This window comes from Crinia signifera, chromosome 9 (genome assembly GCF_055691185.1).
Source record: "Crinia signifera chromosome 9, ASM5569118v1, whole genome shotgun sequence".
Lineage (NCBI taxonomy): Eukaryota > Metazoa > Chordata > Amphibia > Anura > Myobatrachidae > Crinia > Crinia signifera.
In genome coordinates, this window is record NC_139225.1 from 28,332,093 (window position 1) to 28,358,264 (window position 26,172).

Below are 26,172 nucleotides of genomic sequence, written 5' to 3' on the forward strand. Positions count from 1 at the left end.
GGGAGGAGGGTGCAATTGACCGCACGCAGTGCAGGGATGGGGCTGGGGGTGACCCACGCTATGTTGCTGCACACTGTGTGGAGAGGCGTGGGCTGCCCGATCACTGCTACTCTCAGTGGTCAGGGAAAAGCACTACTCTGCAACGGAGGGTGATTGAAGAGCCATAGCTCATTAAAGAAAGAGCCGCATTAGGCTCAAGAGCCACGGGTTGGCCACCCCTGTCCTAGCCCATCTGCCTGCCTCAATAGATGCTGTGCTGTATGCCAAATCTCCTTGCACGGGTCCTTGTTGAACATCCCTGGCATGTTAGACCCTGTGCCTCTGTTTTGGGTCTAGTCATCTATTCATCCTTGCCTACTTTTGAAAAATAGTTTCAGGGAGATTATAGTTGGTAATAGAATTTTGCAAAGCGCCCCCCATTGAGGGGGCATGTCATGCTCCACCCAAAAGGCGCGATGGTGCTGATGATTCAATGTAAATGTATCTGTCTCTCATTCCTTTTTGTCCCCAAAATGTAACAGTGTAATGTGGAATAGGTGACATGAGGGATATTGCTATATCAATGAGGGAGAGAGGGAGATTGCTGTTAATTCCCAGGTTTGTCCCTGCATTTCTGGTGTGAAAGGGGTATAATGTTAGTAATGCTGTTTTGTTCCTTTTTGAGGACATAATAGTTAATATTCAGTTACTGTAAATCAAAGATGCCTGTTGTACTTTGATATGCTTTGTAAGGGCATGTTAGTAATACTAACATGCCCTTACAAAGCATATTAAAGTACAATTGTATGCAAATTTAAAGGCATCTTTGATTGACAGTAACTGAATAACTGAACTATTATGTCCTCAAAAAGGGACGAAACAGCACCCAGTGAAAAAAAACAGGGCCACGGGGGGACAGTTTTTTTTTTTATTAGGGCAGGGCACTGGGCACACTGGGCAGGGCAAGGCAGACTGAGGAGGGAGACTGAGGTGCCGCGAAAATGATACTGTTACACACCACACACTTCTCACCGGCGCCCACAGAAGTCAGCTTCTCAGGCAGGAGTCTCAGGAGGAGTCACTCACTGGGACTGGACTGTCGATGAGGATCCCCGCCCCCGCTGCTGCTGCACACACACACAGACGCAGCAGCACGTGAAGTGACGGAGAGAGCTGCCGCCCGGTGCTCTCGCTCTGTGAATGTCCATGGGAGGAGCTGCGTGCAGTGGGGCATGCGCGCAGCCCTCCCGTGGCTATCGTAGCGGGGAATCTATAATTAGTTACATTTACATAACGGCCGGGCAGTCTAATGGGTGGTCCGGTGCACCCCCGGACCACCCCTTAGATTTGCCTATGCCTGTCAGCCTTTTTAAATTGTTGGGATGCAGTGATTCCCAATATAATAACAGGTGGTTACTGGAAGGAAACTTGTAAATGACTAGTTACTTCAGGGAATATCCAATCCTGAAATATACTGTAAAGGCCCCCTTACACTTGTCCAACAAGTTGGACCTGATTGACTTGAGATTTATTCTATGTGCAGGAGGATCAATCTCTTGGTTAGACCCAATGCGCACGGGATTGTGCATTGGGTCTTACACATCAGGCACATCAGATTTTGTCAGACAGGCACATTAGATTTTGTCAGATAAATTGGCCCAATCCATCTGAATTGGGTCAAAACTGACAAAATCTCACAAGTGTAGGGGCCCTTTATTCCCACAACGGCTATTTGCACATGGAAACCAAACTTCTTGTATCACAACAAATAAAATATTGGAGTACAGAATGAGTCAACACATACAAAATACATCTATGAATACTATCATTCTAAGGGGTAGATTTATGAATAGGCGATCAGGGGAATCTGCGCTATCCCCGTGCGTTATAGCAGGGGATAGCGCTTCCCCTGATCTATCACACCCGCCGAGCGTTTACTCTAACACCGGCGGTGTGGGGCAGGAGGCATAGCGCAGGGGCGATATTTTGCACTGCACACCTGCCTCCTGCCAGATTTATGAACAGTCAGCATCGCTGACCGTTCCGCCGCCTGCAGCTGTCGACTTCGCCAGCTGCAGGCGGCGATGCCTATACCTAACAGCAGGGACAGCGCTGTCCCTGCTGCTGGGGCTGAGCTGCGCTGGGATCTCGCGAGACTAGCGAGATCCCGCGCATGCGCAGATAATCGGAAACTAAATTAAACAGTTTTGTGACCCATGTGGTTGAGCAAATCATCCACCACTGATCCAGCAAAGAGGTCAGGAGATCCCTTTCTTGTTAGGATGGTGGTGCCACGCCATCATTTTTGTAAATGGAGGCTGTCACCAACCGCTCATCGCTCCCCGTTCCCCGCCCCCAAACGGCTGCAGAATGTCATCCAATGAACACGGACAGAAGAAAGCCTAGAATTGTGTAGCGACTAAAGCTGTTGTCCCATCATGCCTTGCAACAGTTTTGCTATTAGGGAATGCCAAAACTTTGGCAAGGCATGCTGGGATGTATATTTTCACTAGAGCTGAAGGGCCACAGTTTGTCCATGACTGGTATAACCCATTCAGTCTTTATCCAACCTGCCATGCAGAAGTGACGTGAATACACCAACCTGTGCCGTGTGTCTGACCGCGATCTTCCGTAACTTTGGCGGAGCCTTGGCCTCAAAGGATGCCGGCACAGATTTTTGCACATTTCCAAAGGTCAGGGCCCCATATCTAGGTTTAAAAAAGTTGTAATACTGTAAGTTTCTTGGAGACCAGTAAGTTACAAGTATATTAGAGCGAGATTAATTCAAGTAACATCCACTCCCAGTTGTTCTTCTTTAGAGCATCGGACAGGCTGGGCCACTCACCGGTGCAGTCTGAAGCGGTCTGACGTGTACAGCACGTATTCACTGACATTCCGACCACTGATATCCACCATGATGTCTCCTGTGACCACCTTCATCTGCGGAGGGTGACCACCCACCCCACTGGGGCAGGAGAAGCCGGTTCCCTGCATGGAACAAGTGCACCTGACCGGTTCGTGGACCCGACGGGGGAGAGAAGGGGTGGTGGTGATGGCCTCTGTTGGGAGAGATGCGGAGGTCAGTGAAGGTCTTGTGAAGGCGATGGACGTGTCATAAAGAAGACACTGGAAATATATATATATATATATATATATATGGCTCAGGATCATCGAGGTGCTCCTGCATGTTCGATGGCACTGGAGGGGACCTGAAGATACTTAAACAGGACCTTTGGGTCATCTAGTAACAAAGGGTACGGGTCATAGGGTTGACACTATGAAGGTCGAAATACATTCGGTTGACCACTAAAGGTCGACATGGCTAAGGTCAACAGGGCCGGGCAAGCATTATGTCAACAATGGGAACAGTCAAAAGGTCAACAATTTGTCCCAAATTTCTACGTAAGTCATCATGGACACTGCATCAGTGTACCGCGTCCCCCGTTCCCTGTGCTCGGCACACTATTATATTCTCCACCATGGCCTAGTGGATGGTAGGGTATGAAGTAGTCAGCTCCCAAAAAAAATGAAAAACTCATGTCAACCTTTTCAAGTGTCCAACATTTCCATGTTGACCTTTTGAGTGTAATGACTTTTAGACATTGACCATTTGGCGTCGACCTATTGACTGTCACACTAGACACGGTTGACCCTTATTTATACCATAACCTGTCCCCATAAAGCTGCCAGTCTGAACATACATCCCTCACCAATCCTAACCTGGTACAGAGGGTGGCGAGTACGTAGTGGTATTCCACAGGTGTGCAGGGTCCTCATCCGTGGGGTAGTCCGAGGGGGCTGGGGAGGGCGGAGGTGGCACGAAGTTGGACAGCGGCAGCCCCTGCGTAAAGGAATCCACACACATGGCATCAAAGTACTGCGCCGCCAGCATCTTGGACTCATTGCTGTTCAGGTTGAGGGACTGCACCAACTGGTCCAGGGTGCTATTAAATGCTGTCTTCAGTACACAGGTGGCCCCGATACCAGAAGGCAGGTAGAAGGTGTTGACCAGCATCTGTGGGCTAGCATCTGGGGACAGTTTCAGTCTGAAAGAGCGAAGGGAGAATAGAATGGAACACCAGGCACACCCTGTTATATTGTTTGCCCATTACTGGTAACAGCTGCGCTCATAAACAATCATTCAGCGGTACAGAAAATGCTATATAGCAATAAAACAGTATAACTCTTCAATGTTCCTAAGAGAATAATCTCTGTTCCGCTCACCTGTACTCAGGCTGCTCCTCATTGGCATACGGTACAAAGTTCCCTTTGGGCTGGGTATAGTTGTGATACTGAGATGGGGACAGGATCAGTGGGGGGAGGTCACCTAATCAAAACACAATAATTATCATATATGGCAGGGTCATATAGATAGAACACAAATACGTACGGAACACTCCCAAGATAATCTTTTTTTACCATCATTTATGCAATTCATTGAAGATTTTTGTCATTTACTTTGTCAATACACATTATGCTTTATTTTAAATCAAACATTTAAAAATACTGTCATACCCATGACTTTCGATACGGCAGTCAGTCACCTTACTCCTGGAGCTATTTGCTCCAGCATGGGAAGTAGGAGAGTATTTTGCCTTGTGGTGCCCTGTGCTGTGGCACATGTAACATCCTAGTTAAGGCTATGGCTGCATTTACTACATGTATGGGTATACATAGCTAGGTACACCTGGCACCTACCAATCTCAGGAACAGACAGTGCCACCGTCATGGCTACACACACAAAGAACGCCGGGAGCAGAATTTGGGAGAAGAGGGCCTTTGTGTTTCTCTTGGCGCAGTGGAAACGTTTTACGATAAGTCCATGGAACTGGCGTAATTTTAACCAGGAGCCTTCCAGCTTGAAGCTACCTTGTCCATCCTCTACCGGTTCCTCTACCTCCGGATCTGAAAGTCAAACCATGACCAGATACTAAAAAGACTGGACAATATTTTTTCTATTGTGGTGCTTCTTATTTGGAATTAAGCCATTTAAAAAAAAAAATACTCATTAAAATGCTCACTTAGGGCCTAATTCAGAATTGCTCGTTAAGCTGGGATCGTACACCGCCTGCCGCCTGGCCAAATGCCCACCCCCCCTGCTCCTGGATCCCCACGGTACCATGCGAGTGGATGTATGCGTGCACATCCTCGCATGCGACCAAAAGGGAAGAGAAACCATTTGAGATTTCTCTCCCCTTCGGAAATAAAAAAGTCAGTCTTTTATTTCCTTCGGTGTCCGCCAAAAAGGGTTCGGGTGCTGACATCATGTGACGTCAGCTGTCCACCCCCGGCAGGCACTGGCCGGCCTACGTTCCCAGGATGATGCACAGCGTTTTTTTATGGGGACACCCATTAAACGCCAGGCGTTGCCCTGCTCCAGACCCTTTTCTGCCCCCAGCCCTCCGTTCCCGCAACAAAAAGCCTGGTGAGTGACTGTAACCTGCCGAAGTCGTTCGTTGGCAGGGCTTGCACACGTGCAGAAATGCGCTAGTGCAAACCACAACCATCGGGGCTGGGGCCGAACTCTGGTCACTACGAGCAATCCTGAATCAGTCCATTAATCCAGCTCAAATCCACATTCCCAGTTAAAGGACTATTTTGGGATTCACCCACCCAAACTTCAAAACTGACCTCTTCAGGCAATTTATCACATTTGCAAACTACCCGCAAACCCCCCCTAAGCGATTCTACACAATAACCACCCCTGTATTCAATTTTATCAGATCCCCCCCCCCCCCCCCCCCATATGCAATTCACGTAAAACTTACATGTGTTCTCCTTCTATACTGAAATAATTTTTAGATCAACAGATTTATAACAAACACTTTTTGCAATCTGTCTGGACCAATATGCATTATTTGTCACTTATGTATCAAACGCCTATTGCCCCATTGCAAGCAACGCCTCCTTGTAACTGTGTCTTTGTGTTTATGTCCTTGTGTTTCGACTAAAATCATGCAGGGTAAAATTAACGAGGCGCAAAAGTTCATTGAAACGTGAGTAAACCGCCTGGATAGCGCCAGGTTTTGTGTTTCCTTACAGTATTACGCTACTGGCATAATCAACAATTATTCGACCTACCATGCAGACTCAGATTCTCCGCCTCCTGCGAAGTATCAAACAGCGGCGAATAATCTCCATAGAACTCTGCATAGGCCCCGCCTTCTTCTCCTCGCACAGAGCCCACAGAAGAGGAGGAGCCAGAACGCAGAGAACCAGGGGACTGGCCAGGAAGAATTCCTGATGCAAAGTTGTTAAGTTCCACCTCTGGCTTATCCAGTGCATCGGCCAACGAGGGGGGCTCAGAGCTGGTGTCAGGCTGGATGACAGCTCTAAATGTGTCTTTCTTGGACTCCTTTAAATCTGAAAAGTAGGAAACGATGTATTAAGGTACAAGGTATTCGCTCTGAGGACATCAACCCATTGGAAAGAACATTTTCCCTCTACAGAAACATGTGGTAGTAACCTGCATCGCTGTTCTCCAGAGATTGGTCTTCTTCAGATACCTTTAAGAAAACTTCTTCCAGTGTTGTATCCATCAGCCCAAAGCTGGTCAGATCCAGGTTGCTTAGGCTCTGCTCCAGATGCTACCAGGGATAACACAAACCAGAAGAGGTTTCAAGCAAGAGTATGGACAAGGGAAATGAGCATAAGTCCATGGAGATTGTGACCTTACCTGGAAAAGGCGCTCAAAACAGCCTTTCCTGACAGACTCGCTGGGGAGTATGTAGGACAGCTCGGTATTTGTGTCCGAGACCAGCAGACAAGAAGCCACATATTTCTTTATGAACTGAGACACCCGTGGCTCTGAGCAGGGGCTGAGGCAGGAGGTGGGAGTATGACCAATATCTACAGTGGAGTGCAAGGCAAAAGACAATTATGAATATAAATGAGAAGGTCTTCCCCTTTTAACGATGTCCCATAAATTCCTGGCTTGTGTCACCATTCCTTTCTTACTAACCTGGGCTGCTTTGCTTCTTCACTACCGTCAGTTTGTAGCCATCACCGTAGGTACTTTTAAGAAACAGAGGAGATCCACAGCATTTCAGCTTTCCATGGGAAATAATGGCTATGCGGTCTCCCAGTAGATCGGCCTCATCCATATGGTGGGTGGACAGAAGTATCGTGCGGCCTGTGGATTATTGAGTGTGCCTAAATTGCAGGTCATGGGGCACCAAGAAATACAGAGTATTCCAATATCAAAGCCCTTACCCTGCTTGTATTTCAGAATAAGATCCCAGATCGCCCTCCTTGCGTATGGATCAACTCCAGCTGTAGGCTCATCTAGGATAACAGCTCTGGAACCTCCGACAAAAGCTATGGCCACAGACAGCTTCCTCTTCATCCCTCCAGACAACGTCTGAACCAGGGAGTGTCTTTTGTTTGATAGCTCCAAGTCCTTAATCATCCTGAAGTAGAGAGAACACAGGATCAATCATTTTCACATACATGGATATAGTGGATGACTTAATTCACCACATATTCTGTAGAAAAACTTGTTATTTAGTCAACTACTTTACAGTATAACATAAGATGCAAACACGATCATTGAATGTTTAAGTGACTAGCCACCAAAGCCATGGAAAGGCCCATTTCCCATCTAACTTTGACTATCCATAGTTTGTTTTTGAATCTAGGCCAGACCATCCTCCAGTAAATAATTTCTGACCATCCTTATCAAATCAGAAACCCCAAATATCCAGTCAACAATTTCACAACCCACAATCAGCAACTCTCAGTTCATACTTGTCCATTTCCTTGCGTATGGTCTCCTCAGCCATCCCCTTCAGGCGGGAGTAGAACCACAGATGTTCCTCAACAGTCAGCTTGTCAAAGAGCACATTGTGCTGAGGACACATTCCCATGCTTTTCCTGATCTCATTCATCTCCGTACGGATGTCATGCCCATATATGGTGGCCGAACCAGAAGTTGGGGGGAAGAGCCCAGTCAAGATAGACCTGTTGGGGTAAGAGCATTATGAGACTCTCTCTTCTGCTCTCCTCCTGGAATGCAGAGAGGATAATCCAGACTTACATAGTGGTGGTTTTGCCTGCTCCATTATGTCCTAAGAAAGACACCACCTGGTTCTCATGTAAATTTAGGCTTAGCTTATTCAGTGCCAGTTTCTTGCCAGTCTTGTAGATTTTGGTGAGCTTATCAATACACACAACTAATGGTAGGTGACTGGGTTCCTCCTCGATACCACGTGTTTCCTCTGAGATATTCAAAGGGGAATAATTAGTACAAAATACTTTATAAACAATGTATGTGTTTGTGTGTAATTAGATGTTTAGCAGAAGACTAGTCTGGAACACATTTACCTAGTAGGCGGCTCTCCATGGCACATGCTTGGTCTTCCTCCATAATGCTAAGACGAGATGGACGAGACCAAGGCCAAGACCATTCCCAACTTTCTATACGACCGCTTCCAAGCCAATAGGATCTCTGGAATGGGAAGTACCAGGGTCGAGGGAGACCGTACATGCCTAGAACACAAGGAAGTTCCAATGACCTATATATCCTAGCATATTGTGACAATTAAGGACCAGTCCACCAAGTGTATAGAAGAATATGGGTGGGGTGATGCAAGTAGAATAATAGGCCTTCTCAAATTCAGATGACAACTCCGCTTAGAAGACATTTTATAAAAACGTATTCTTAAGTCGTTCTCAGAAAAAATTGAAAAACAGATCCTTAAGGTACACAGAGATGTAGGTCTCTTGTTGCTTACCTGGGTGAACGGCTTCAATGTACCAAGTCAGAATGCCGTACACTACTGCGTCTATGATCAGCATCATCATAGACAACATGAGGTTAAAGTCATCTCCTTCCACTGGAGACTGGCTGAATGTTTTCCACTGGATCCCTACTCCAGCCATTTCATAGAGCGCAAAGTACTTGGAGCCGAGACCAAAGGCTGTTGTAGACATAAGTGACTGTATGGGGAGAGGACAGTTGTAGCTATAGTTATAGAGTTATGACTCTAGAATAATATCAGACAGAAGACATAGGGGACAATACTATGGAGAGAGGACAGTTAGAGGATAGTCAAAGGTGTCCAGATGCCTTGTTTAAGCTGTAGGTTAATAGTTAGATATTTAAAAAAAAATGTTATGTATTACATATACTTCTTAAGCCACCTTGGTCAGTGGACCTGGAGTAAATTGACATGATGGGTAGCTTGAACAATGATGGAGGGACAAGATTGTGGAGCAGGAATCTCATCTTTGGGATATTTACCATGAGCTGGCCACATCAATACTGTGGACCTACAAATTGGGAAATCTCCTGGTGTGTGTGCACATCAGACCTTGGAGGCAATTTTATCTCACATTGGATTAGTTATGTTGCTTTGCACCAATTTGAACGGGACATTAACCTACAAGGGATGTCTGAAACCATGGTTATTGCTGGTGAGAATTGGCTTCATTATTGACACTAAGTTTCTAAAAGAAATATATGAAATATTGTCTCCAGTGCTTTTTTGATCAATGTGCCCAACAGATGTCAATGTTGATTTATATGATATATTTTATAGAGATTATATCTATGTGTTGTTATTAATACATTTTATATCTTATTATATAGTGTGACAACTGCGCTCTCTTTTGTTTCAAATCAACATACTCGTCTACCTTGATATGAAAGCTTGGTGCCCTAATGCCTAAATGAGATGTGGGCTAAATAAGACGCGTTAGAGGAGATGAGATATTACCGCAATGCACTTCTCAAAGGCCGTGATCTTATCGTGAGCCACTTCCTCCCGGATTGCCACATACATGTAGGGGACGTAGCTCAGGAAGTAGATTATACCACCGCAGGCAGAGGCCAGCTTAGCTTTGGAGTAGAGTACAGAAACCAGAAAGCTGTGGGAAGGTGAGGGAAGCGGTCAGTGGCTGTTACCTATATGGAGCAACGGTACTATAATACAATGTGTGGAAGGACACAGCATTCGTATGGTCACTTTATAGATTGGTCTTGCCTAAAGATGCCACCACTAGACTGCAGCTGTCTCCACCACATGTGGCCCCTTATAGGTTGCCCCTTCCCCCAATGCACTTTGACTGCAAAGCAAAATGACCCCTACTGTACATCACAAACTACACAATATCTATGGAAGAACACAGGTAAGGTAACTACACTTCCACTTACCCCCAAACAATGACAAGATCACTGTTACTAGAAAGGTAATGAGTAGACCTGCCACTCAGCTGGTGGCAGCCTCAATGACGTACACTCCGGAGGACAGTCCAGCCAGCAATAGGCGGGATTAAAGAAATAATTATGCCTCTTTCTGAGATTAATGGGTCTATGTGACCACTCTGGCATTAACATTGGTTCTTGGAGGTAAGGATTCCTATGAAATAAGCCTCGTGTTTCAGAATTGTTTAAAGTAAAGGGTCCTATATAAGAGCTCAAGTCTGGCCAACAATTCAGGTCCAGGTCTGACATCAATCGGTCATGGTGCTTTTGATCCAGCATAGGCCTCACACCTAGCTGCTTTCATGAGTGTTGATGGACTAAAGAACTGACAGTAGACCCAAGGACAAGCCCCCACCCATCCCCTTCTGTCTCCTCACCAGAACATGATGGTGGCCACAGCGTAGATGGAGAGGAACAACCAGATGATGAAGACATTGCTGTGCATGAGGACCTGCCCGTACTTCAGGATTCCGGTCAGAGCGGTCACGGAGATAGAGAGTTGGACAAAGCCTGTAATGAACCAGGCCACCCAGTGTACAGCATTGTTCAGACCCATCATCTTCATCACCTGAAAACCGGGAAGGAAAATAAGAAGTTGGTGCACATGGAGTTCCCACATTAAAAAAAAAAAAAAATCAAACCACGTTTTCTCATTACCTCCTTCAGCCGATGTTCCTTCTCCGCCACAATGTGCTGGATCATCATGGCCACGGAATACACCCACGAGATGACCATACACAGAGGCATCATGTGCTCGATAACAAACAGGAAGCTGCGGTTACACACATTATATTTATTAACATTCCACTATGTGCACCAGATTCTGGCCATCGTAACTGACGGCAATAACTGTAAGGCTGGAAACACGCTGAATCGACAGGATAGCGAACCTGCCAACATACTGACAGAGCAGCTGATACATGCAAGTATACACGCGTACCAATTGGCCGCTCGGTGTGTTGGTTCCTATCATCCATCAGCTGTGATGTCAGTCCCTGCAGCAAATGTGGATCGCACGTACAAACAGTCAGGTGCGCAGATATATCTTTAGGTATACCAGCTGTGCTGCACAGGTGACGCGATTTGGCTGAGATCGACATCATTCACAGACCTATCGGGTGCTCATACCCGCTGACCCCCTAGTTATATATCGGCCATTCAAGGGAACGCTCATTGTGTACACAGCTTATTTGTGATTTTGGAAAAGATGCATCAAACCTTGAAAAGAGATAAAGCAGAGAGAGCTAAAATACCAACCAATCAGCTTCTAATGGTCAAGTTACAGGCTGTGTTTGAAAAATGACAGAAGTTGGTTTGATACATCTTCCCATTTACTTCTCACACATTAGGATACTGCAAACTGGTGCTGTAGCATCCCTGTAGCTATAGCATTATTGCGTAGTGTCGCACTTACTCATCACGCGTGTAACACGGATAAGGAAACATCTGCACGTAGTTCCCTGGTTCCACCACGTCACGCCCCACAACTGTATTTATTATGGCTCTCTCCATCATATCTGTAAAGAGAATGACAACGGATTACTTACAGTATTTTCTCGCATTGGGAATTTCTCCACCACTTCCCATGATCTCCCCCGTGTCTGCTTGCATTTACTCCAAGTGCTCCAGATTATCATTATCATGGTCACAGTAGAGAAACAAGACTGAACTCCATAGGGGCTCTGGACTAATGTGAATTATTCACCATTCTCTGTAGTGTTCAGTGTAATAGGTTAGCACTACTAATAATAAACTAGCCTGATGTAAACATCCAACTTATTTTGTGTCCAGATAATCACTTTACAGCCCAACTGGCCGCTACCATCGGTGGAAGGGGCTGCAGTAATCTGTAATAACAGGAGGTCTTCGGAAAGCACTGTAATAACCTTGTATCCACACAAAGCCATACAGGAAGTAGAAGCGCCCGCCGGTGTTGGGTCCAGGTCTCCAGTAGGCCCGGCGGATCTCATTAGTCTTTTCCGTGAAGCTGGAATTTTGCCGGATCTTGTACATGACGTGTGGAGGTAGGGAGCCATCTGGCAGAGTCTGGAAGATCACACCTAAAAGACAAAAAGGAAGCTTAGTTTGGCGATCAGGATAGGAAATCGCAGGGTAGCGGAGGATTGGAAAAAAGAGGTGATGTTGCTTATTGCAACCAATCAGAATCTGATTGGTTGCTATGGGAAACATCAGCTCTTTTCATTTTTAGAAGCTTTACCCCCTAGGACTAATTTCTGCCTTTCCCCGTAGCCATATTTATTTATTTATTGCACTCACTTGCAAACACTGTAACGTTGTCCTGATATGCCTGGTTCAAGGTGTAATTCACAATACTGTCCTCATTGGGGAACCCTTTGAAAATATCTACGCTCACCTATGTAGGGACGATGGGGAGAAAGCTGGTTATCCTATGCTACAGGCAGAAAACGAAATGTGTATCAAGGACAAGCCTACCTCACCTTAGACATAAAACGTGTCCACCCGCAAGCTGCATTATCAATGGTGTCCAGCTGCTGTAGCAGAGTGCTGGCGTTGAGGGCGGTGAAGTTGGAGCTGAGCGCGCGGCGGAGGAGCTCGCTGTCAGAACTGTTTAGCAGCTCTGGGTGCTTCTGAAGATCACTGGTAAACTGCAAGAAATTAGATCAGACAGGGTGAGATACGAACTTACAGGAGACAAGTGTCAGAGCAATGGCGAAACGCGTGAGGGCATCATGTGTGAAGTACAACCAAACCTGAGCAATCCTGTAATACAGATGATTCTTAATGTAATTTCAATCTGGTTAAGCCTCTGATGTGTACATCACCAACACACAGACAAATGTGTGTTGACCGTCTGACAATGTCAACAACCCTGTCGACCTTCATACAGTCGACCCTATGACCCATACTCCATCAATCAAGCACTCCAATTAAGGGGGAAATATTTAAATCTGGAATGATGAATTAAATTAGTTGAGAACATTCTTTCAGCAACCAATAAACGAAAAGGTAACATTTTAGTACAATCTATTCAATGATAAGTAGAAGCTAACTGGTTGTTAAGATCAACGTCTTCACTTTTTAGAAGGCTTGATAAATCTATGAGTCATTTAGTGATTAGATTCCTGTCCAGGTTTCAGATGCAGAAGATGCTGACCGCCAGTAAGACAACCAGTAGAACCCTATAAAGCAGGCATGACCAACCTTGGCCCTCCAGCTGTTGTGAAACTTCAAGTCCCATCATGCCTTGCCACAGTTTTGCTATTAGGGAATGCTAAAACTATTGCAAGGCATGCTGGGATGTGTATTGTCCGCTATAAAGTGTGGCAGCAGAGTACACCCATCCCGTCACCCAGCCAAAGGCAGCTCAGCGCGTTTCACCCACCTGTTGCAGCCACTGAATTCGCTGCTGCAATATACCATCCTCCAGCAAACTGCGGATCTCTGAGGAGATGTTCATCCACATCTTGGCGTACTGTGTCACATTCCCCACAAACGCAAATGTCTCGTTCGCCTGTTACACAGAAGGTAGACGTTAGCATGCACACAGTATTAAAGCAGATGGGAGAAAAACCTATAACTGGTCTCTTAATTACTGTATATTATAAACCTGATCTGCCGCTATAGATGTCCCCAGTTTTTAAGGGGTAATGAGTTTAAAAATTCAAATGAAATGAAAAATATTTTCTAAATCTTAAGATTCCAGTTCATAATTCTAATTTCATGTCATTGTAATGCAGAAGAGAAATAAATCATTGACATTTTATGTTACCCAAACCTGTGCTTCTATCAAACCAAAGTGTAGTAAGGCAAGTCATTCAAGAGGTGGCGCTGCAGCTCATTCGATGGGAATTACATACAAACTATGTAAACAGGACAGAAAAGCTAAGACTACTGTATGCCTATACTAAGTCTTCAAAACATGATCCTAAACCACCCTAAAACAACCCTGTGATGTTGGACTCACCTTGTGGATGACCATGTCAACCTCCGTCCCCACTGGAGAGTAGAGGATTTTGGGGTTGCTGGTCATAAGGTGGACAAGGAGACCCAAGTTCCTCTGTTCTTTGTTGGTAAACCCCAGCGAGCTCATGTTTCCTTGTTTCAAGGCTTCTGGCTCAATGGTTCTGGAGGACAGAAGATATATTCAGGGGAGTGAGCATTAAAAGTTTGCCCACTTAAACAATCTGACATATCTATAAATATCGAATAATACGGTCTGATTTTTATTGTGGGGTCAGTCTAGAAATGGGAGCCCCTACCTTTAAGGGGTTACCATCTATCCAAACCCCCCTGTAGCCCACGTAAAGATTATTAGATCTTCTGAATGAACCCCAGATGTTATGCAAGTTCTGAGGAAACGATAGACTTAGCCGGAGGTAAATATGAATACACAAGTGTCCACATTAAACATGACCATGTGCTTAGTGATTTGGCCGGGCAGCCGGATTCTATCCAACATCTGTCTGTTAAATCGGTCAGAAGATGACCAAGCAGAATCGTTCGTGGCAATCTCCTGATTGCATTTATTGACATGTACATCAATTTTGATTCATTTAATCCCGGGAGTTACATACCCAGAGATACCAGGGCAGATATTAAAGAATCCTGCTAGCGTTAAAGGGCCTGATTCACGTTGGCTCGGTCCCCTGCGAATCCGCAGCGGGGACAGACGATGCGGGTCAGTGCATGTGTATCTGCAAAAAATACACATGTGCAGACCCACAGTGCAAACCCCTTCGGCTTGTATTACACTCGCCGAGGCATTTGCACACAGCGGTGTGGACAGGGGGTTGCCCGTTCCTACAAAAACGGTGGGTGTGCCCAGAAAAACATTGCGCGTCCTTATGTGAATGCAGGCATGCCGAAGCCTGTTAGGGAACGTGAGTAGGAGCCAACGTGAATCACCCCCAGAGTGCACAGGACCCGGAGGTTTAAAAAACTATAGCCCTAATAAAATATTGGTCCCCCAGGCATGTAGCTATGACAATAGAATGAAGTCTTCCATCTAGTACAAAAGCAAACCAAGACAATCAAGTCCTTCTCAAGCCAGTCTTCTATTTCTTCATATGTTTTCCCATGACCGTTAAATTAATAATAACATTTCTGATGATGGCATTACTGATGGCTGCTGGGGGAATTCTATAGCTGCACGCACACGTTGGCACTGACCGGTTGATGCCGCACAGGATGGGCTGCAGGCCAGCCCAGAGCTGAACGAAGGCGGAGAATTGGCTGCGCGGATTCTCCTCACTCTCCTGCGCCTTGCCCTCCTCCCCATCTGCTGTGGAGTTGGAGCTGTTGCTGGAGTTGAAGTTCCAGTTGGTGGAGTTGGTGGGTGTTGGGGCAGTCTTGCTGGCACAGGCTCCCTTGGGCAGCAGCTTGGCCAGGGCTGAGAGTATGTCCACGTCCTTCAGGATTTTCTGGACCTGAAGTAGGTTTTCCAAGAGGGCGTGCAACCTGTGCTGGGTTTCTGTGACGTTCACCTCATCCAGACGAAGCTGAGGGATATCAATGGCCCATTAAGAACAGAACATAATCTATTATAGCCAATACATTGGTCAGTGCCACTTATGGTATGGTCAATGTACGCAGGTGGAAAGTATCAATGAAGCCACATGAAGTGACATACGTGATCAGAGCTGGGGTTTAGGGTTGATTACAATGGTTGTAGTATAGATATGAGGTGCAGCATAGAAGAGGGTGCAGGGAGGTCACTTACGCGGCTAACAGTCTTGCGTACGTCCACCTGCTCCCGTAGTTCCTCTGACAGCTCTTGAAACCGCTCCATACGTGTTGGCTCACTCCCATCACATATGATGTTCTTATAGGTGGTCAGCAGGGACCATTTAGCCTCCGTGACACCAAGGATGCTCCCCAGCTTGTCCATGCTGCCCTCACAAGTCACGGATTCCAGCGCCGTTGGAGTGAAGAGAATCTCCTGATGGGAAGAAGCAGGACAAAGGACCATCAAGATCATCTCAGACATGTGCGGCACAAAGAAATGGTAGTTCATTCTTTATAAAGTCAAAAGAGGTCCATACCTCCAGCTCTTTCACCATGGCCTTAGGGTCGTAGGCTTCAGAAGACGCATTGGGGACCGCAAGTCCGAGGGCTAGCGTCAGGAGCCGGAGAAGAGCCAACCTGTGTCCAGATTTCAAGGGATCCCGGAGAGCCTTATGAATCAACCCTTCATGCAAAGATTTCCATTTATCGAATAGGTTACCCTAGGACATAATAGCCAAAGTCAGACACCTATTGCATACTGTATAATGGGGGAGGGGTAGCAAAGCTTTTAAAGATGGAGAAGTCACCCATAGCAACCAGCTTCCAGTTATCATTTTACAGGTGGACTTGGCTGATCAAAAGTCTGATTAGGTAAGCTACACACACACACCAATGGGAAAATGCTGCAAAAACCCAGTTTTCGGGATTTAGCACATTTCCTATATATACTGTGACCTGGCTGATGGTCTCCCATTAGGGATGGCCATCAACCATCGATGATTCTAAATCATTGATGGTCGATGTTGAATACTCTTGCCATCGATGGGGGGAGAACCAGATGGTTTCCTTCCATCGATGGCACAGCAGAACAGATGTTTTGTTTTTTTCAAGGTGCTGGGACACAGAACATAGCTCCACCCCCGACAACCCTGAAGCCCCACCCCCACGTTCTGATGGCTGGGTGCAGTATCACCATCGATGGCAACCTTTGAAGGTGACTGCACCTATGGCCATCACTATCTCCAATAGAAGACTCCGATAGGAGGGATCCTATTGGAGCACCTAACAAACCCCGCGGCTGCCGCGACACTCTGCGCATGCGCAAGGGGGTCTCCCAGGTCACAAACCCTATTGACCATCTCAAAGGGCAGCACTTATGTGATTGCTGACAATCGATCCATTGCGACAACATTGGCATTGCGTAGAACTTTGAACTAAGAACTAAGCACGGAGACACACACATGTAAATTGGGGATTTGTCCGGCTGTTGACCTTTCAGCCTCCCTGCGGCTGCGGGACGAGAGATCTTCGCTGGGCAGGTAGGTGGAGCTGAAGAGCAGATGATAGACCTGAGAATACAGAAGACATGGCAGTAGTACACAGTGTTCCTGGCACATTGTGATAAACCCCACTGAATGCTTTCTGTGTGAGTGTAGGGAGTATAAATCAGGACAGCGTTCTCTACCCGTATTGTACTAAATGAGCTGCTTATACTCCCTGCGCCCCTGGAACAAGCTCTCAGATTAATCACAGCGATTACCATAAGAAGCTCAAAGACCAGAGATTACTATACCCTAATATCAGTGAATTCTCTAGAAGACCGGAGAGTGTCGGGAAAATTTGCAGCATGCATCTGCCTATATCCCGGGTGAGTAATCTCTACACGTACCTCCTGCAAATTGATGCTGGACCCGGCCAGTAAGTCAACAACATTACCGGGCAGAGAGAGATTGGAGCGGAGGAAATCCCGGAAACTTGTCTGGTTTTTCACCACGGAATCCAATGTAAAATCTGTGCCACGGAAACAAGAAGAAATAATAAATGATCTAATAGCGGTATTTTAATATTTTAAGTTAGCAGTCCCTTTGCAGGCCAAGTCGGGCTACACATAACGTGCGAACCCCATGTGACTCTGAATAGAACACACAAGCAGCTTCTGCTGATTAAAATTATATATGGCATGCCTATATTCTGTGTGCAGCCAGCTATTGTATCAGCATAAGAAATGGAACGTTAAAGTGTTTTCCTGGAAAGCACTGGAGCGCAGCATTTTGTATACGGATACAGCATCAGTTACACATGGAATATAGGCATGCTGCATATCAATTTAATCAGCAGAAGCTGCTTGTGTGAATTTTAACGGAACAAAGACACAGAGCTCGACTAGTAGGGCTATTTGACACAAAAGGAAACTAGATATATTTGGACACATCAGTAGCAAGGAACAGGTGAAAGTTTAAATGGAGTGATAGATATTGGGCAATATGCGGAACTAAAAAGACACTCAAAGTGGGCACCTCAGTCCCTGCACATTCGGACGCCAGGCCGTTCGCTGTGGGGAGGGAGGGTCAGGGGTAGACACAGGCCTGGGCCAGGGGAACACCCAGCATTTTATGGGCGTTCCCATAAAAAAAACGTTGGGCGTTCCACTGGGTACGCGGATGGGCCGATGCCTGCCGTGTCAGGCAGCTGACATCACAGGGCGTCAGCCGCCCGCCTTGTGTTCGCCCTAGCGCTTGTAAATAAAAGAAACTTCAGACTGACTTCTATTTCAGAAGGTAGTAGGAATCATTCGATAGTCAGCGACCATCGAATGATTTCTCCTGCTAGTGGCTGCATGCGATTGGATGTGTTCTCGTACACATCCCTTTGCATGTTACCGAGGGGATTCGGCGACGGGGGAGGGGCGAACATTCGGACGGGCACCGCTAAGCTGAAAGCGGCCGCTGCTTAGCGAGCGGTGTAGAATCACCCTCAATGTATGGGCCGGGGTAGAGACCGGCAGCAAGGAGTGTTCACCTTTCCGAGACTCTACAGTATTTAAACCATGTACAAATTGAAATCCCCCTTAATGAGATAAGAATATATGACTTGTAGGCACAGGAGCGGCTGCCAGGAATACTGTGGCTGGGTATAGCGTGGTACTGTATCTCTCCTACCATAAACACGCTGTGTAATACAGCAGAGGCGTTTCTCATCAAGCATCTGGGCTTTAGTGCTGATAATCAGGCTCCCAGCTCATTAATTAACCAACATTTATTGCCAGCTAATGTCCACCCAGTGTGAACTCACAGTAATAACAGGGCCTGATTAAAGGTTCCAGGTGCCCGAGGCTAATGCACCAGTACCTCCCCTTGTAGTGCTGCAAAACACACACGTGTATAGGCGCTCAGGGACTCGCCAGTCATACTGCCCATGTGCATGTAATGAAGGTTCTACACCTGGCATGTAGGATCTATTGCTTGTGGCGTGTGAAGGAGACTTTGGCTTTAGGCTGCCCAGCCGGCACTGTAGCACAATGTACATACAGTAATGGTTCCATCAGTAAGTTATTTTGGCATAGCCACCTGGCAGTCACCTTAAAAAGATTACCCCCTAATCAGCCTAATCAGTCTTTTGGTTAATCAGGCCCTGAGGAATAACCATACATATTGAATATTGGAGCTGGTGCAGAATTGATCCCTTCTGTCCAGGAGAACCACCCAAGGTGCTGTCTAACCCCCGTACCTGGCTGCCGGTGGAAGTGGTCCTCTAGAGAGCTGTGGTCACTGCTCAGTGACTCCAGGTGGTGCCTCAGAGATTCCAGCTCATCCTCAAGGCCCGGCCTGTCTGCATCAAACAGGTTGCTGTTCTCCACCACCTCTGTGAGCCTCTCCAGCAGCTGAGTTACCCTGAACAGCGGTGTGAGATAGACACAATGCAAAATAAGCTTAACCCACAATAAAAATACCAAGCATCAACTTTCAGACGTCTTTCATTCATTGCCTTCTTTCTGCCCTCTTGCAAAGCAAACTGAATAAATGTCTTTATCTTCTGGTTTTCCTGGTTTCAGCCATGTACTTATATCATCGCACAAATCTTCTAAACGTGATTCGTATTGCCCGTGCACAATCATTTTTTTTTTCCCGTCGCAAATAAAAGACTGACTGACTTTTATTCTGGCCGGAGATGGCTGAATTCGAGGCGGGCGCTGGCGTCATCTGATGTAAGCCATCTGCCTGTTCACATGGGTACACCAAGCGGTTCTATGGGCGTGCCCACCGTTTTTGTAGATCAGCCCTGCCCCACCCATCCTAGAGCAAATGCCTCAGCGAAAGCCGTCTGCCCCGGTGGTTTGCTCATTCGCACATGCACAAACCCCAACAAGTCAAAAAGTCCCTCTGTAGTGAGAACTGGCTCCAGCTGCAGATCTCCTCTGCATCCGTGGCAGGTCATCAGGACAAATTTTTTTTCATTTATTTAAAGTGTTTAATAACTGTGACATTGCCATATTACTTAGCACGCAGTCACTGTGGGGGGACTTTCTGACCTCCCTGTATATTCAGACTAGCACAGGGTTCTGATCTTAGCTGCATGCACACAAGCCACCATGAGAAGGGGTGAAAATGTCACAGGGCAGACGCTACTGTACTTACGTTGAGTTCGTGTACTGCAGGAAACCAAACTCATCTCTTTGGCCGTCGGGGCACAGAGACTGCATGACCGGTAGGATGCCCGCAGAGGTCAACGGGGCTGCAGTGTAGAAGGCTGGTATACACGAGATAGGGATTGGGGTAAGAAAACAGGACAAGAGAGTCAGTCAGGACGAAGAGAGGAATGAGAGGCCTCTAGAGGGTGTAATTAATTGTCCCAGCAAACCAACAATGTAGCTAAGGAACATGAAGGAAGAATTGAGCGTTAGTGGTTTCGGATTAAGGATTAGAAGAAATAAGAGAAAGGAAGACACACTAGGAATAGAGAAATAGCATTCATTTACCCATCAGTATAGTGGTGGAGAGACCAGTCAGACATTTTGTCTATGGTTACCCAGAACCCTAGTTGCTAAGCGATCAGAAGTCTACCAAAAGCCATAATGATAGTGGTCCCTCCACAGTTCTGCGGGTCCAAATGACTGACATAGCCAAATGAGGGCTTATTCACTCAACACTGCAACATCCAGGCCATCCGTGCAACCAAAGGCCTGCTTTCATTGTCTGTCTTGTCCTAGACATATGAAAGACGATTGCTGATTGGTTGTCCAGTGCAAATGTTAGTGAATGTCAGGACCTGGGAATACTGGAACCTGGAGGAACAGATCTGGAGGATGGGGCACCAGTTGCATAGCTGCCAATTGTCTCTAGTTACCAGGGACTGTGCCAGGTTTTTTAGTCAGAGGACATTTTTTTCCTATTTGTTTATTAGTGACCCACCAATTCTCCTTTTCCTGAACGTCTGAAGTAATTCCAACCATACATTATTATTAATGAACATAATTATTTTGGCTCTATAAGTTCACATTTATTTACAAGTCATATTCAGAAGACATGAAATATGGTGACTGCAGTCCTCCGCAGTTTGCAGAGGCCATTTTGGGTCAGACATGACTAGATGCACCAGATCAACAGAGATGTCTCCCTGGGAACCACTTTACAATATTGGCAACTATGCACCTGCCCCTGTGCTATTAAATAATACTTAATGTAATATGTACTGATTAATGGGAAGCCGATTCTGATAGGGAAGCATCAAACAAATGAACTATCGCCATTATAATCTAAAGACAACATGATATATCAGGAGAAGCAGATATCCTACAGCACCTGTCTGGAGTATTAGTCAGAGAGAGGGAACGTTAGTGTCTCCATGTTAGCCAGCCTCTGTGTCTCCCTTAAGTTGAAATCATGACTTGTTATCAATAGTGGAGAAGTTGCCCATGGCAACCAATCCGCTTTGAGGTAATACTTATTAAGTGCAATCTATAATTTTATAGAATGCACTTGATAAGTACTACCTCTAAGCGGATAGGAGTTGCCACGGGCAACTTCTCCACTGGATCACGTCTCCACTCTTTTCACTGCTTCATGAATACAGTGTATGTTCCAACAGTAGAGCAAGAACAGTTTTGGCAAAGTATATGGTAGGTGCCGGAACAGGAGATATAGATTATTCATCAGTCTACGAGCATGAGGGAAACATTTTTTGTGGCCTATGAGGTTGACCACTCTGATGTCACGTTACTGTCATGGACCACTCAGAGGCTGCATAGCATGGAGAAAGGAGGAGAAGACAGATGATCTCCGGGATGGAGGTGCAATCCCAGAAACCCTTGCTACACACATAAAGGAACTTAAATGGGAAACCGCTTTGACCACTTACAGACTGCAGCATGCGATGTGGAGTCGGGCAGTGATGAGGAACGAACACAAAATAAATACATGGAAAAAGGGAAAACAGAAATTAAAATAAAATAAGAGCACAACAATGTACATATTCAATGACCAATAAAGATGGAAAGATGACATGTTTCTTGGTAGGCACATGCAGTGGTTGTACTGGGGACCTCGTCCATGACAGAATGAGTCTGTCCATACGTCAATCTCAACAGTTTACGAAGAACCTTCATCTATTGATATCCTCTATGTCAGGGGTTCCCAACCTCAGCCCTCAAGGTAAACTAACAGTCCAGGCTTTAGTGATATCCCTGTTGAGCACAGATGCTTAAATCAAAATAAAATTTACTAATTAAGTCACCTCTGCTTAATTAGGACTACCCTCAAAAATCTGGCCTGCTCTATGTGATCTAGAACTTGGGGGAGAGGGAATGTATTGGACAACTTTTCCACTTCATCGCTCTCCAGGGCTTCATACATCTCTCTTGGGTGTCTTGTGTCCGGTGCTCAAGTTCCAAAATATTTGGTGCGTATTGGTGCAATGCCTTAAAGTCGTCGTTGGGATAACTTCTCCTTAGGTTGTGTAGACCCACGTCGCACTACAAAGGTGTTTGGTAGAGAGGAGAATGGTCCAATCCCCTGGGACTGGAATGGAGGAAGAGTCCTCCAATCAGATGCCATATTGACTCCCCAACTCACTACCCAGCAAACTGAATTCTCTAAAGTAATAGTTCTCAACTTCAACCCCCAACAGGTCATGATTTCTAGATTTTGGTCTGTGAAAGCAGATGGGATAATTACTGACCTAGCAAAATAGATTCACTCACCTGTGCAGGATTGAAGAAATCCACAAAACATGGCCTGTTGGTGGCACTTGAGAACTGAAGTTGAGAACTCCTGGCATAGAAGAAGTCCAGTGCTAGGTGGCCAGGACTCAATTCTTGTGACCGACCAAAATCATTATTATTATTATGATGCACTAACACAGCTGAACATCACAACCGCACATTGCGGAGAACTAGAGAACTCTCCTGCCGCTACCATATTGCAAGATAAATCAGGAAAAGGGGCGTGTCCAAAGAGGACAACCCCATTAATTATGCATATGATGCAAACTACTATTGCTCAGTCTTTTCCGCAACGACTGCAGGAATTGTTGACAATTACTTAGAAAAGAAACCCGGACCTACAGTATGTCCAACACACCTTGAAGAGGTCCTATGGCCGTCAGTGGTAGATATATATATACACATACATAAATACACATACAGTATATATATACTGTAGTGTGTTATTAAAGTATTCTGTTACAGTATAATTATTCCAACTGTGCCAATAGAACAGTGACAATGCCACATTAAATCTTTTCTCTGCTTCTATACAACTACCTATTTCTCTATTATTGCATTAGGCGTCTCTGTGTTATTTACACCTGCAAGGTTGTAATTAATGTTATAACCATAGCAGGTGCGTGACTAGAATGTGCTGACAGGTATTACGTGGCCTTCGACCTCTAGAACGCTCCTGGGCATGAGAACTCATTTTATTGTGTATCTTATAATTTATGCCTAATGCTTTTGCCGTCACAAGTTACGTCGTCTGTTCTTCTGTTCAAAACAATTAGTGTGGTCCGACGACTCAGTTGTATGGAGGAGCCAATTGCTACCTGTGCAGGTAAACGTTCTTCTGGGCTAGATCTGGGGATTTCCCCCCCTCACTTATTATGGGATACGGTCATTAGGTCGACATGCATTAGGTTGACATGGAAAAAGTCGACATGAATATTTTTTTTTTAAAGGTGTTTTTTCATACTTTACTATCCAAGTGGGCATAGAGTGACAATATAATAGTGTGCCGAACATAGCGAGGATCGTCACCCATGTTGACATAGACACCAAAAAGAAAAATCTCATGTCAACCTTTTTCATGTAGCCCTTTTCCATGTCAACCTGATGCTTGTGTCGACCTAATCACCATGTCAACCTAATGCATGTTGACCTAGCTATTTCATGTGTCCACCTAGTGACTGTCGACCTATTGGTCGACGTAATGACTGTCATCCTAAGTTCTGTGGACCCTATGACCAATACCCCTTATTACACTCATTCTTATATCTAATTTGAGGTTACCCACATTGTTGTAACCCCATATTAACCCATATTGTTTTATGGCACCGTCTCCTCTGAGATACATGCATTTATCTGTGTCCAGCCCACACTCTTATTTATAGCAGATTTATGGGAGTATTAGGAGGGAACTGATGAAGTTTAATGAATAAAGTTTGCCCCAATGCAATATGAAACAAGTGTGGCGCAATATGGAGGGAAGTGTGGCGCAATATGTAGGGAAATGTGGCACAATATGGAGGGAAGTGTGGTGCAATATGTAGGGAAATGTGGCACAATATGGAGGGAAGTATAGCGCAATATGAAGGGAAGTGTACCGCAATATGGAGGGAAGTGTGGCGCAATATGGAGGGAAGTGTGGCGCAATATGGAGGAAAGTGTGGCGCAATATGGAGGAAAGTGTGGTGCAATATGGAGGAAAGTGTGGCGCAATATGGAGGAAAGTGTAGCGCAATATGGAGTAAAGTGTAGCGCAATATGGCGTAAAGTGTAGCGCAATATGGAGGAAAGTGTGGCGCAATATGGAGTAAAGTGTGGCGCAATATGGAGGAAAGTGTTGGGCAATATGGAGGAAAGTGTGGTGCAATATGGAGTGAAGTGTGGCGCAATATGGAGGGAAGTGTGGCGCAATATGGAGTAAAGTAGGGCGCAATATGGATTAAAGTGTGGCTCAATATGGAGGAAAGTGTGGCGCAATATGGAGGAAAGTGTGGTGCAATATGGAGGAAAGTGTGGTGCAATATGGAGGAAAGTGTGGCGCAATATGGAGGAAAGTGTGGCGCAATATGGAGGAAAGTGTGGCGCACTATGGAGTAAAGTGTGGCGCAATATGGAGGAAAGTGTAGTGCAATATGGAGTAAAGTGTAGCGCAATATGGAGTAAAGTGTAGCGCAATATGGAGTAAAGTGTTGCACAATATGGAGTAAAGTGTGGCGCAATATGGAGTAAAGTGTGGCGCAATATGGAGGAAAGTGTGGCGCACTATGCACCAATAACAGAGGTAATATATGTCACAGCACTAAAATAAAGTCACTAGAACCCCAGAACATAATGGCATTTATTCTCATGCAGCGGAGTCATGTTCACTAACCAACATATATGGAAAAAAAAGACACCAAAACCATAAAATAAATAAAAAATCCCACAGACAAGACAAGAAATACATTGCTTCCTGTGTTCACTTTTTGCCAATAACATTTCAGAACATTTTAATGCCTGAAATTTAGAGTTTTAAATTGTAGAGTTAAAAGTTTTAGACCTTAGTGGTGGCACAAAAGGCGGTAAGAAGCCATTTTTGAAGGCCCGTTAACCAGCAGTTGAAGTGGTCATGAATAACAGACAGGTGTGTGGTACTCTAAAGCTGGCCATACATCAGGAAGATCGATCTTAAGATCGATTGCGCTCATGATTGTGTACAATTTCCCTTGAAATCCCCGGCAGTCCTTGGTGGTTTTGGACACACAATCTACACACAATCAGGGGCGGATTTAGGGATGAGGGCACCCCTAGGCACAACAATAATGTTAACTAAGTAGGACAGCATACCCTCCAACATTTAAGGGGCAGAAATCGGTACACAAATGAAAAGGGGGCGTGGCCACTGTGAAAGGGGGCGTGGCCAACCTATACTTTAAATCAGGGCTGGGCAATTGCGGCCCTCCAGATGTTTTTGAACTACACATACCAGCATGCCTTGCATCAGTTTCAGCATGGCCACATAGCAAAACTAATGCAAAGCATCCTGGGATGTGTAGTTCATTAACATCTGGGGGGCCACAATTGCCCAGCCCTGCTTTAAATGGTACATGATGACTTAATGGTCGATTCTGCACATCCTGGGGGCACAGCATTGGTCGTGTTGACAATAGCCCAGCGTGCCTCCTCCTCCTGGGCAGCAGCACGTCACACAGCACCCCCTGCTTGCCAATTGCTGATCTGTCACCGAATATGCTTAAAATCTTACCTGCCCTGCCCCACGTCCCCCGCCCGGCGCCGTTCCTAACTTCCT

The 26,172-nt window shown here is 45.7% G+C and overlaps 1 protein-coding gene across 1 annotated transcript in view; it reads right to left on the bottom strand.

Annotated features, from left to right (window-relative positions):
- ABCA2 (ATP binding cassette subfamily A member 2) overlaps positions 1 to 26,172 on the bottom strand; it is an 84,978-nt gene that overhangs the window by 26,634 nt on the left and 32,172 nt on the right. Inside the window, exons 3-32 of the mRNA XM_083158646.1 lie at positions 20,305 to 20,416; positions 19,397 to 19,560; positions 17,559 to 17,680; positions 17,131 to 17,238; positions 16,207 to 16,389; positions 15,885 to 16,103; positions 15,335 to 15,663; positions 14,130 to 14,289; positions 13,548 to 13,676; positions 12,638 to 12,810; positions 12,461 to 12,552; positions 12,070 to 12,243; positions 11,598 to 11,700; positions 10,841 to 10,955; positions 10,561 to 10,751; positions 9,696 to 9,846; positions 8,712 to 8,916; positions 8,302 to 8,466; positions 8,015 to 8,195; positions 7,726 to 7,938; positions 7,192 to 7,388; positions 6,941 to 7,111; positions 6,656 to 6,828; positions 6,446 to 6,566; positions 6,061 to 6,342; positions 4,678 to 4,884; positions 4,204 to 4,306; positions 3,700 to 4,025; positions 2,825 to 3,038; positions 2,582 to 2,687 (exon numbers count right to left, since the gene is read on the bottom strand). Coding sequence (XP_083014772.1) covers positions 2,582 to 2,687; positions 2,825 to 3,038; positions 3,700 to 4,025; positions 4,204 to 4,306; positions 4,678 to 4,884; positions 6,061 to 6,342; positions 6,446 to 6,566; positions 6,656 to 6,828; positions 6,941 to 7,111; positions 7,192 to 7,388; positions 7,726 to 7,938; positions 8,015 to 8,195; positions 8,302 to 8,466; positions 8,712 to 8,916; positions 9,696 to 9,846; positions 10,561 to 10,751; positions 10,841 to 10,955; positions 11,598 to 11,700; positions 12,070 to 12,243; positions 12,461 to 12,552; positions 12,638 to 12,810; positions 13,548 to 13,676; positions 14,130 to 14,289; positions 15,335 to 15,663; positions 15,885 to 16,103; positions 16,207 to 16,389; positions 17,131 to 17,238; positions 17,559 to 17,680; positions 19,397 to 19,560; positions 20,305 to 20,416 — 5,189 coding nt within the window. The remainder of the gene's footprint in view (positions 1 to 2,581; positions 2,688 to 2,824; positions 3,039 to 3,699; positions 4,026 to 4,203; positions 4,307 to 4,677; positions 4,885 to 6,060; positions 6,343 to 6,445; positions 6,567 to 6,655; positions 6,829 to 6,940; positions 7,112 to 7,191; positions 7,389 to 7,725; positions 7,939 to 8,014; positions 8,196 to 8,301; positions 8,467 to 8,711; positions 8,917 to 9,695; positions 9,847 to 10,560; positions 10,752 to 10,840; positions 10,956 to 11,597; positions 11,701 to 12,069; positions 12,244 to 12,460; positions 12,553 to 12,637; positions 12,811 to 13,547; positions 13,677 to 14,129; positions 14,290 to 15,334; positions 15,664 to 15,884; positions 16,104 to 16,206; positions 16,390 to 17,130; positions 17,239 to 17,558; positions 17,681 to 19,396; positions 19,561 to 20,304; positions 20,417 to 26,172) is intronic.